The sequence below is a fragment of the Peromyscus californicus genome, unplaced genomic scaffold (assembly GCF_007827085.1).
Source record: "Peromyscus californicus insignis strain IS unplaced genomic scaffold, ASM782708v3 Scaffold_5__1_contigs__length_169319896, whole genome shotgun sequence".
Taxonomy (NCBI): domain Eukaryota; kingdom Metazoa; phylum Chordata; class Mammalia; order Rodentia; family Cricetidae; genus Peromyscus; species Peromyscus californicus.
The window spans coordinates 32,788,105-32,799,795 of record NW_026294573.1 but is presented as its reverse complement, the minus strand read 5'-3'; the positions used below and the strand labels follow the sequence as shown (position 1 = coordinate 32,799,795).

General features: G+C 50.1%; 1 protein-coding gene across 1 annotated transcript; it reads left to right on the top strand.

The window, feature by feature from the left end:
* Nucleotides 1-1,912: 1,912 nt before the first annotated feature.
* On the top strand, nt 1,913-3,175 carry Cited4 (Cbp/p300 interacting transactivator with Glu/Asp rich carboxy-terminal domain 4). Its single transcript, XM_052716723.1, is given in 2 exon segments — nt 1,913-2,509; nt 2,511-3,175. Coding segments are annotated over 2 exon segments (546 nt in total). The 5' UTR covers nt 1,913-2,162; the 3' UTR covers nt 2,710-3,175.
* The last annotated feature ends 8,516 nt before the right edge of the window (nt 3,176-11,691 follow it).

Below are 11,691 nucleotides of genomic sequence, written 5' to 3'. Positions count from 1 at the left end.
CTACCCAATGAGGACAGTGGGAAGCGAACTTGGGTCATCTGGAAATACAGCAAGTGCTGAGCTATTTCTCTAGCCCCAAATGAAAGAGCTCTTTAAAGCATTATTCACACACACTTTTTTTTAAAGGGAAACTGTCTTGTGATGCAAACACTAGTGTCCTTAGACCAGCTGTGTCAGGATGATTTTTTAAACATAGTCTCATGATTCAAAACCACCCACAGCCCAAGCACTAGGGAGTCAGAGGCACAGGACAGCAATGGCCCTGGGTGATGCAGCAAGGCCCTGACTAAAACAAACAAACTCTCAGTGTCCGAGTCAGGAGGTTAGCATTCCCCCTAACCATGCACACCTCCAGAGGAGACAGAGGTCCAGTCGGGGTTAGGAACCTCTGTGTGGAGCCTTATTCAGAGAGAAAGAGATAGCCCAGGGTTTTCATCACACTAGGCTGGGGAAGGGGGGAGATGTGTGACCCCTACTCCATGCTCTCGGGCACCCAAGCAGGGACTACCAACTTTCTTTCACAGCAGACAGCCGAGGCCCTGTGGCCCTGTGGAATGCCGACGTCCCCCACCCCCACCCATCAGCCCAGGGTCACACGGCTGTGGGTGGTAGAGCTATCACTAGTTTCTTGGGCCCCTCTGAACTCCCTGGCTAGGCTTCTCCCCTCCACACCAGCTAGATAACCAAAGTTCCAGGAAGTCCAGAGGCTGCTGCAGGGGGAGGGGAGCCAGGAGAGGGAAAAACCAACACGTGGAAGTCAAGGTTCAAGGAATCTGTCTCTTGGCCTGCCTGTGGCTCAAAGAGTTTGGAGTGTATAGGCCTATTATACCTTTTTTGCATAGGACCCCTGAACAGCCACTTTGCTTTGTGTGTTTTAGTCTACTTATCTGCAAAATAGGGCTAAAAATTCATACCCTACTTCCAGGAAGATGCTTGTAGAATGTAAAACTCTCTAAAAGTCCTAGTTAGGATTACTGTTATCCAAAGGGGTGAAAATCCCCCACTGGAAGATCATTAGAGCCAACCCTATATCCAGCCTTTCACTCAGTCGAGGAACATTTGCATATGTGTGCTCCAGGTACTATGGAGGGCTCTGTACACACACACACACACACACACACACACACACACACACACACACACACACACACCCTCGGCTAACCCTCACCATAAGTGCGTGTGGTCTCCGCTGCTCATGCCAGCATCCTAGAGAGGAAGAAGCTGCAGCTTGGTGAATGAGCTGCAATTCACGCCATCATTCGCTCATTCATTTCCACTTTTACAGAAAGCGAGCTCCGGACCAGGCTGTGGGCCAAATGCTGAGGGTAAGAAGATGAACAAGTCCTTCAGGAGACATGCCCATAAATTATTTTAATAATAACTGGGACATGCTTCAACAGACAGAGAGCACAGTGAGAGCCAGAGAAGGAGCAACTGGCTCCCTGGGGGTTATGGGGACAGAGAGCTGAACTCTCCAAACGACCCTGCTTCGCTGAAGTGCAATACAAAGGCCTAAGTTTGAACCCTGAAGGCATTACTGTGTGTTTCCAGGAAATCTTCAGTGTCTGAACCTCGGTCTGGAAAATTAAGGAGCTGAATGGACCCCAAGATCCTGCAGCTCCAGGAACTGGTCTTCCCACTTCATCTTCTGGCAAATTCAAGCTACTCCCACATCCCCCACGAGCCAGAACCTCGAAAGCCTGACCGAGCACCAGAGAAATGTCAACCACTCTGCCCTACCAAAGCACCGGCAACCTGGGACGCCACGGGAGGCCCAAAGGGCGGAGCTCTGGTAGAGGGCGGGGCCGAGGACTTGTTGGAGGGACGCGCGAACCGCCCAGAAGGGATTCATCCAGCCAATGACAGACAGGGGGCGTGGAGACCCGCCTCTTGGTATAAAAAATCGCCTGTTTCCGAGGCTCCATATGCACGTCTGCGGACCTCGACCATAGAGTGTCGGATTCTCTGGCGGCCTGCCACCGCGGCGCTGGGGCAGTGGAGGAGAGAGGAGATCCGGAAGATCCAGGTGAGACAGTGGACGAATCCGATTCGGTCTTCCTTTGCCTGGCTGAGTTGCAGGGACAGCACCGTGTCCTGGTCTCCCGCCCAAGAGGAGCCGCTGGCCGGGACCCGGGGCGCGCGCTGACCGTCCGCCCGCTGCCATGGCCGACCACCTGATGCTCGCCGAGGGCTACTGCCTGCTGCAGGTGCCGCCGCACGCCCACGGCCCGCACGCGCCCCGGACTCTGCAGCCATACTCAGGCCCGGGCTTGGACAGCGGTCTGCGGCCGCGGGGGGCCCCGCTGGGACCGCCGCCGCCACCCGGGACTCGGGCATACGGCTCCTTCGGATCGCCGGCCTCCTTCCAGCCCTTCCCCGTCGCGCAGCCGCCGGGCGCCGGGAGCGCGCACCTGCAGCCCGCCTCCACTCCGTCCCCGGGCCGCATCGCCGCGTCCCCGGGAGCCGCCGGAGGCCCCTCACCTCTGCAGCCCACGCCGGGAGCCGCGTCCCCCCCTGCCGCCGCCGCCGCCCTCCCTGGGCTGCATGGACGCAGAGCTCATAGACGAGGAGGCGCTGAAGTCACTGGAGCTCGAGCTGGGGCTGTACCGCGTGCGCGAGCTGCCCGAGCTCTTCCTCGGCCAGAGCGAGTTCGACTGCTTCTTCTCGGACCTGGGGTCGGCGCCACCCGCCGGCTCAGTGAGCTGCTGAGCGCGACCGCCGAGACCTGTGGGACCCTGCGAGCCCGTGGCCCAGCCCGCACGCACCCTCCGTGAGGGTGGAGGCGCCGGGTTTACTCGCCGAGACGGCTCTGGCCTGGGACGCCTGCCTTGCCCCCAGGCTCTGCCTCCTCCGGATGACAGCTGGGTCTTGATTCTCTCACCCAAGCCTCAGAAGTCAACAGGAGAGGGACTGAACCAGCCTTTGGATTCCACGTTCTTGAATTCTGTGCCCTCCTTCCCCGCTCCCTCCCCTCAATCTGAGCCATTGCAGGCCTCTGCCTGACCTTCTCACGCTGCCCACTAACCGGATTGGGTCTCCGGAGCCATCTGCCTAGACCCCCACCTTCCCTGGGCCTTTGGCCTGGGGGAGGGGAAGGTTTTACACCTAACCCCTGCAGAGTGGAGCTATGCTCCCAGTAGCCTCTAAAACCAAAATAAAAGTGGGTTGCTTTACAGTTTTGAGTTTCCATTTCCTTCTCATCTCCACTCTCAAGTATGTGAAACTTGCAAAAGCCCGAGGCTGTTAGATGTTAGAGGCTATGGACCCCAGAAGCCTGAAGGACAGGAAACTTGATAGTTTCTTTTGAAAATGTCTCGAGAGTTGTGCAATTGTCATGTTATAACCTGAGAGGCCCAGGCCACTGATAGGCCAGTTGACAGCTTAACCCATTGGACTTCCCAGCTGCTAGGACTCCGGGGACTGGAGAGTACCTGAAGACCCAGGCGGCACTAGCTTTGTACAGAGACTCTCTCACTTGTCCACGACACTACCCCTTCCGGTTCCCTTGGAGGGGGTGGTCTTGGTTATGATGCTGTCATAGGTGGAGGGGGGCGGGGATTGAACCCAAAGCCTCACACACACTTTATCCATGTGACGACTACAGCACATTTTCACACTCTTAGTCAACTCAGTAAACTGTAGAGATGGTTATTCTGAAAATTGGTGCACAAGGTCGGGGACAGACCTGGAAACAGATCATTCTGGGAACATGGAAGAGAATTGTCCAGAAAAAGGATGGAATCAGTTCAGTGGTTGGGATGGAGTTTGTTTCAGCTTCAGGGAGGCGGTGACATTTGACGTGATGGACACTGTGGCATGACAAATGCTTTAAGGAACAGGACAAGACCTTGATTAAAGGGAGGGCCACATACCAGTTCATGGAATCTATGGGAAGGCAAGGAGCAGCTAGAATGGACAGGGAAGAGCTAATGGTTTCCTGACGACTTTACGTGTCTGGTTGGGTCCTCATTCCACATGTGAGGGTGTGGTGCTGGCCCCAGCCTGGCAAGATTTGGTCTTCATGTCCAGATCTCCAGTGCACCCTCTGCTGTTGACTCTGAAAAGATTCCCCTGCTGTGTGGGAGTGAGGCTGAAAGTCAGGAGGAAGAGGCCTGGCCAGGCAGTGGGGCATTCTCTAGGGGGCAGTACATTCCAGGGACTAGAGAGCAATGCCACCGAGCCTTTCTGTCTCCAAGGGGTTGGCCTTTGCTCTAGTGCCAAGTGTTTGTGCATATGACTTCAGCAGCTGTGAGTTATCCCAGGGTTTACTGAGTGGGCAGCAGCTCTGAAGCCAGCAACATGAGCAGAGAGTGGGTGACAGGAAGTGTTTGGCAGATGAATGAAGGGTTACTCTTAGATCCCAGAGCCTTCTGGGACAGATGGAAAGAAAAAGGAAGAGATTCTTCTGGCCCTGGACTGGCCTGACCTTTGAGCTCAGAGTGGTTTGGACCGAGACAGAAACCAAGGAATCGAATTGGGACAGGAAGGTTTGGCCCTGGGCTGGACACTTCCTTGATTGCCTTTTCTCAAGGCCTTGGTTTTTCCACCAGTAAAAAGAGGCTAAAAACCTTACCCTGCTACTTTACAAGGCAATAACCTTCTTCATAAGTGAGGAACCAGTTCAAGAATGAGTTAATAAGCAGTTGGTAAACTCTCAATGCCTCCCAAGTAGAAGGGAATACAATAGCACCACACCAAGCCATACATGGTGGTTCACACCTGTAATCCAGCACTGAGGATACTGTGTTTGAAGCCAGCCTGCACTTCAGAGTGGGTTCTAGACCAATCTGGGTTACCTGGGAAGATCCCTGTCTCAAAAGGAAAAAAAACCGGTTGGGGGGGGGGGGGGAGTCCTAGATACAGTTTTATGGTAGAATACCTGTCTAGCATGTACAAGGTCCTGGGTTTAATTCCCAGGACCAAAACAAAAACAAACAAACAAAGCCTGCTGTCCTCCCCAGAGGGACCACTGACAAGCTGGTTAGCAGACAGATGGACAGAGATGTAAGACTAGGACAGATCACCTGGTCCTGGTCCTGGGAGCTGAAGGAGAAAGAACACTGGACTTGTAGTCACATCATCAGCTCAAGAACAGTCTCAGGAGCTGCATGACCTCAAATGAATTCCCCTCACCCTCTGAGGGTTAGTCTTTGCATAAGTACACAGCCTTCCACAGTGTCTGTCACCTCTTCCTGGGCGCCTGCCTCCTAAAACAGCCTGCTGCCCCTGGGTCCTGAGGATCTCGCTCTCCTGCTGGGGCCCGGTCTGCTGGGTCTTTAAATTCAGTCTCACTAAAGGATGGGAGCTCAGTCATGGTGCAGACAATGCTTGCTTCCATTTCTTCTTCATTTTCCTCCTCTTCCTCCTCCTCCTCCTTCTCGTCCTCCTCATCATCATGGTTGTCAGTTTATTCTCCCACTTCCCCATACCAACACTCTTTGTTTTTATTTATATTTTATCATCCATGCCTTGTGTTTTTCTACAGATAGAACCTCTTTGTAAATGGGGTCCTAAATGATAGCATGACCACCATAGAGCTGCTGTGGAGGTAGGTGAAAGCTTCGAAGGCGGTGCATTCCAGTAACCCCAGCACTTGGGAGGTGGACATAGGGAGATCAAGAGTTCAAGGTCATCCTTGGCTGCATATTGAGGTTAAGGCCAGCCTGGAATACATGAGACCCTGTCTCAAAAAAAAAAGAAAAAAGAAAGGACAGGGAAGATGGGGCAGTGGTTAAGAATGCTTGCTTCTTTTCAGAAGACCAGAGTTCCCAGCACCCATATCAGGAGGCTCACAGCTACCTAATTCCAGCTCCATCACTCTCCTCTGGCCTCTGCAGGTGCCCTCACACATGGCAGATACATACAAACACACACATACACATGCAAAGTTGAAGTTGATGACATGTTTAGGACGATGGAGTTTGTGCTTGATGCTCTTCTTGAATCTTGACTTTGGACGACACCTTTATCCTAGAGCCTTGAAGGACGTTGCTTTACCCACCTAGTGAAGGGCAGGTACAACAGTGAGACTGTTGTCAGGTCCTCAGGAAGCAGACTCTGCGAAGGTGTTCTGTTTGCAAGAGATTATTGTCTTCAGGATCTGTGCTACACAGGCAGGGGAGGAAACCCAATGGAGCAGAAGTCACCCAGCAGACTCAGCCAGCCCCAGGCAGAGCTCTGAAGCCAGAAGGGCTCTTCAAAGTCGACCCAGGTTAGACAAATGCACTCTTTTATGCTTCTGTCCTCATCGACCATGGAATGTGGGGTGCCTGGAATTGGTATGGTCCTGGGTCGGGCAGCCCTCTATAGATAAGCCCCACATGCCTGAAGGAGGTTCAGGAAAAGGCTGCCACTTCCCTGTTAGGGCAACAATTCCGTGGAAACTTTGAGTGGCACATCACAGTGTCCCCCCACAAACACCAGGGTCATAACAAAGGTCTCACAGTTAGGCTCAGCACACTTCATCGGCTGCCCCTTGATCCCCGAGTATCACTTTCCTTATTAGAGAACAAGAGAAAAACAACCGAATGTGCCTTACAGGGTTTGTAGTACACTAGATTCTCACTACCAGCACCCTTCCAGCTCAGCTAAGAGCTCAACAGTCACTGCAGAATAAATTAATGAGCAGCCTGGTCTCAGCCGGTTCCCAGGCGGCTTAAGCGGTTTAGCTGATTATCGACTGATCCGCATGAGTTCCAAATCCACCCTGGACTAACTCATCATGCCGCTTGGATACTAGAAGCGCTGGGTCGGGACTAGTGCCAAATAAAAGACACAGTCAGCACCTGGTGAGTGCCTACTGTGTGCAAGAATGATGGAAACTAACAGGGAGGGCCAGGGGATGCTCTTTGTCTTCCTGCCTCTGCTTCAGTCTCCACCCATCCCGGAAGGAGTTCTTCTGGGTAATTTGTCTCCATTCAAGAGGTCAAGAAACTGGGGTACAGTAAATTAGTCCAAGGCACACCCTAACTCGGCAGGGCCTGTCCCATGCCCAGGCTGAGTCTGGCAAAGGAATCGAATCTGAGTGACACAAAACCAGAGTCCCAGCCTGAGCTTGCCACTGCCTGTGAGATGCAGAAGGGGCGAAGCCTCCCAAGGCCTTGGTTTCTCTCTCTCTTGAGAGGGAAGAGTAACACCAACATGGGTGCGTGTTACAAGAACTCAAACGATCTGGGTCCCAGGAACACATTGCAATTGGTGCAGTGAGGGCCTGGAGACACGGCACAGGAGGTAAAAGCACCAGCTGCTTCTCCAGAGGACTTGAGTTCAAGTCCCAGCACCCATATGGAGGCTCACAATGGTCTGTAACTCCGTTTCTGATGCCTTCTTTGGGCCTCACAGATGCTGCATACATGTGGTACACAGACATTCATACAAACCAAGCACCCATGCATATATACATACATATATATATGGATATATTTGCATATGTGTGCATATAAATGTATATATACATACATGTGTGTATATATGTATATGTACATATGCACATGTGTATATGTATATAAAATTGGTGCAGTGCTGCCTAACTGGGGTAGGGTTGAGGATGGACAGTGACAGCAGCTACCCTGCATCTAGTTTGGGCCTAGGGGACTGCACACTTTGGGTGTTAAGGTCTGCAGCCACACAAGACAAGAGACACACAGGAAGGATTCCCGGCAGGCCCTGCTGAGCAGTTTGGAGTCTGGAAGGTTAAGTATTTATGGTAAGGATGTGATAGCATGGGCCTGTAATCCCAGTACTTGGGAACTGGAAGCAAGAGGGTCAGGAGTTCAAAACCAGCCTAGACTACATACTGAGTTCAAAGTCAGCCTGGGCTGCGTGAGACTCTGCCTCAAAGGAAGGGTGAGATGGGGTCTATTGGTGAAATTATTGAGGCCACTCCACGTAGATAAAAGGAGATTTATTTAATGGCGTAACTTACAAATTAAGGGATAGGTAGGTCGCGGAGTCTGGGGAAGGTGTATCACAGTCCAGCGGTGTTCTCTGGAGCTCTGCTTGGTACACCTCTCCAGTCCAGGGTCCCGCAACAGAGAGAGAGCCCGCCGATCCAGATCTCAGGTCCCCAGGCGCCTCCTTTCGCCCCGCCTTGTAGGCGTGACAGTTGCTGAAGTCTCAATGGGGGTTGGAACTTCCAGATCAAAGCTGGAATGGCTACCCACTACAGGGGTCAGCTTGGGAATGACATAAATGACAGGCCTGTACCCCTCCCAGTTTGTGAGGTGCTGCAGATCAAACCCAGGATTTTGTGCCTGTTAGGCAAGCACTTTACTGACTGAACTATTTTCAAGCCCGTAGTATTTCCTTTAAAGCTCCGTTGTTTTTAATGACTGCACTGTGTGCAGTCTGCCTCCCCAGCCTCCAATGATGTTTCCTAAATCTGAGGTAAGAAACAAGGCTGCCAGGAGACCTGTCTATTTACCTTGCGTGCCTGTGGGAAGGGCTCTGTGGGGTGAATTCCTAGAAGGGGGATTACTTGATCTGATGGTATGTGCAAATAAAATGTTCCCTGGAGTAAAGTGACTAATTCCATCTTGCCCCTTGCCAGCTCTGTATAAGAAATCCTACAGGCTCATGCCCTCAGCTATCCTAGGCATTAGGAACATTTCAAAGCTGGTTTCCATTTATTTAAACATTAATAAAGATACCGTCTATTTGTATTTCTTTCTCTGTGTTTTAGTAGTTGTGCTATTGTCTGGGGGTTCTGCTGGGGTTGTGTGGCTTTTTCTTAATAGTTTATAAGAACTTTATACTGTGCTGGGGATTGACCCTACTGCCTCCCACGTGACAGGTTCTGTCGCTGACTTGTGTTGTAGAATAATCTTTTTGTACATTATGAAGATGTGTCTTTGCCAAGGCTCCTTCTGATTGGTTTAATAAAGAGCTGAGCAGCCAATAGCTAGGCAGGAAGAGTTTAGACGGGACTTCCAAGCAGAAAGAAGGAGAGGAGATGAATCTAGGTACAGGAGAAATACCAGAGGACACTGAGAGGAAACAGGAGGTGTAAGATAGAAGAGATGTAAAAGCCACGAGGCAAAGCATAGATTAATATAAATGGGTTAATTTAAGTTATAAGGGCCAGTGGGACAAGCCTAAGATAAGGCTGAGCTTTCTTAATTAATAATAAGTCTTCATGTCATTTTTTTGTGTGTGTGTGAGCTGCTGGTTCAAAGAGAAATCCTCTACAGAGCTGTAGCTCCAACATCGTTTTCTTCTCTCTCTCTCTCTCTCTCTCTCTCTCTCTCTCTCTCTCTCTCTCTCTTCCTTTCTTTTCTTTCTTTCTTTTTTCTTTTTTACTTTGCGATAAGGTCTCACTAAGCTGTTCTGGTTGACCATGACTTCTTTCTGTAGCTCAGGTAGGCTTTGAACTTGCGGTCCTCCTACCACACTCTTGAGTAGTTGGGTAGCAGGTTTGTGCTGCTGGACCCAGCTTACATAAGAAATCCTTATTTATTATAAATACTAAGCCCTTGGGCCTGGAGAGAGAGAGCTCGGTGGTTAAGAGTACTGGTTCTTACAGGAGACACAGGTTAATTCCTAGCACCTACCCTGAGGTTCACAACCACCAGTAATTCCAGTTTTAGGAGATCTGACTCCCTCTTCTGACTTCTGATGGCACCGGGCACACATTTAATACACATAAATTCACATGAGCAAACATTCATGCACATAAAATGAAATACAGAAATCATTAAAAAAAAAAAAAACTAACTGACTAGTAAAACCCTTTGGGGAATGTTTAGATATTTTCTCCACATCTATTGCTGGTTATTTAACTTGACATCTGGTATCTTTTGCCTTTTGGAAGTCATCAATTTTCTTCATTTGTGTGTGTGTGTGTGTGTGTGTGTGTGTGTGTGTGTGTGTGTGTGTGTGTGTGCACGAGAGTGTGTGTGTGTGTGTGATATGCATTTATGTATGTGCTCCAGTGTGTGAAGGAGACCATGTGTTCATCTGTAGAAGCAGGAAGTCTTTGCAGAATTTCTTCCTCAGTTTCTCCCTTCCTTACCTATTCCTTCATTAAACCTGGAGCTCACAGTTTCGGTTAGATCGACTGGCCAGCAAGCTCTGGGGATCCCTCATCTCTGTCCCCTGTTAGGGGGACAGATGCTTGTGGCCATGCTTGTGGCCATGCTCGGCTTTTCATGTGAGTGTGAACAATCTGAACTCAGCTCCTCATGTTTCTGTGGCACACTTTACCCACTGAGTCATCATCCCAGCCCCGGCAGTTTCTGGTTTCTTATGTCACCAGATCTTTCTGTCCCCTCAAGAGCTTCTTTGGGTTAAAGACAGGGGTGGCGGCCGGCAGTTCCAGCCTCCGGGATCACCATGGTCACCTGCAGGGCTTTGTTTTGTTTCTGCCTGGACTTTGTTTCAGAGAACAACACACACAGCTGTGGTTGAAGGACAAACCTGGGCCTTGGTGTCATACAGACCTAGGTTTAAATTCTGGTTCCAAACTCCGTGCGTGATATTTGGCCACTTTGCCATTTTGCTATTCTTTGAGCCACTGAGTTTTTTCTTTTTAATCTGAAGTATGTTTAAATACAGATAAACTGAACCGATGGCTCACAAGTGCTATCGGCCGCTACGTGCTCAGCACAGTGCCTGGCGTGTGATAAGAACCTCGTGTGTGTGATAGCAGCTTCCAGCTTAACTGCCTGTGCTGAGCGAGCAGGGACTGTTTACACATCCAAAGAAAGGGTCCTGGAAAGGGGAGAGGTGACTTCAAACCCCACCCCATGCAGATGGCCCTTCAGTTCTTGAGATATCTACCTTCGTGCCTTTAGGGTCCAGTCCTTTCCCCTGAAAGAAGGTGTCCCCACATTTCCACTGAGGAGCCACTTCTCTCTCATTTATAGCCCGTGTGGTTTGAGTAAGCGTGTTTGTCCTCTATGTGTTGTTTGAAATAAAATAATGCTAAGTTCTAAAGTTAGGAGAAAGACCCACCCTCAAAGTCTTGATTTTTCCCATGGCTGGTTTGAAATGGCAATGCTTCATCTCCTTCTCGCTTTTTTCTTATATAAAAGTCTACTGAAGGCCGGCAAGATGGCTCAGCAGGTAAAGGCACTTGCCAGCAAACCTGAAGACCTGAAATTAGCCCTCAGAACCCACATGGTGAAAGAAGAAAATTGATTATGGTAAGTTATCCTCTGCTCTCCACAACATGTGTGCATACACACACACACACACACACACACACACACACACACACACACAGAGAGAGAGAGAGAGAGAGAGAGAGAGAGAAATACATTTGAAAAACAATTAAAAATATGAGTTTATCAAATTTGCAGGTAATGTTGAGCTTGGTAGCACACATATGTAATCTAGCAATTGGCAGGCTGAGGCAGGAAAATTACCAGTTTGAGGTCTACCTAGGCTGTATAGAGAGACTTTACCTCAAAAACAAAACAAAACACAATAAAAAAACAACAACAACAACAACAAACAAAAACCCTCTCCAACACCCACAAATTCAGCCAGCACTGCACACACATGCACCCTCTGCTTGTTAGCCAGCCAGGACTGACTCAGAGTACCTCAGCTCTCTCCCAGTAACTTAACCCAGCGCATCGTTACTTCAGATAAAGGAGCTTCGCTTCACAGAGGTGTGCTGACTTGTCCACGGGCACACACCTAGTAATTTAACTTACAGACTTCAAACACTTAATTTACTTAAGATGGAAC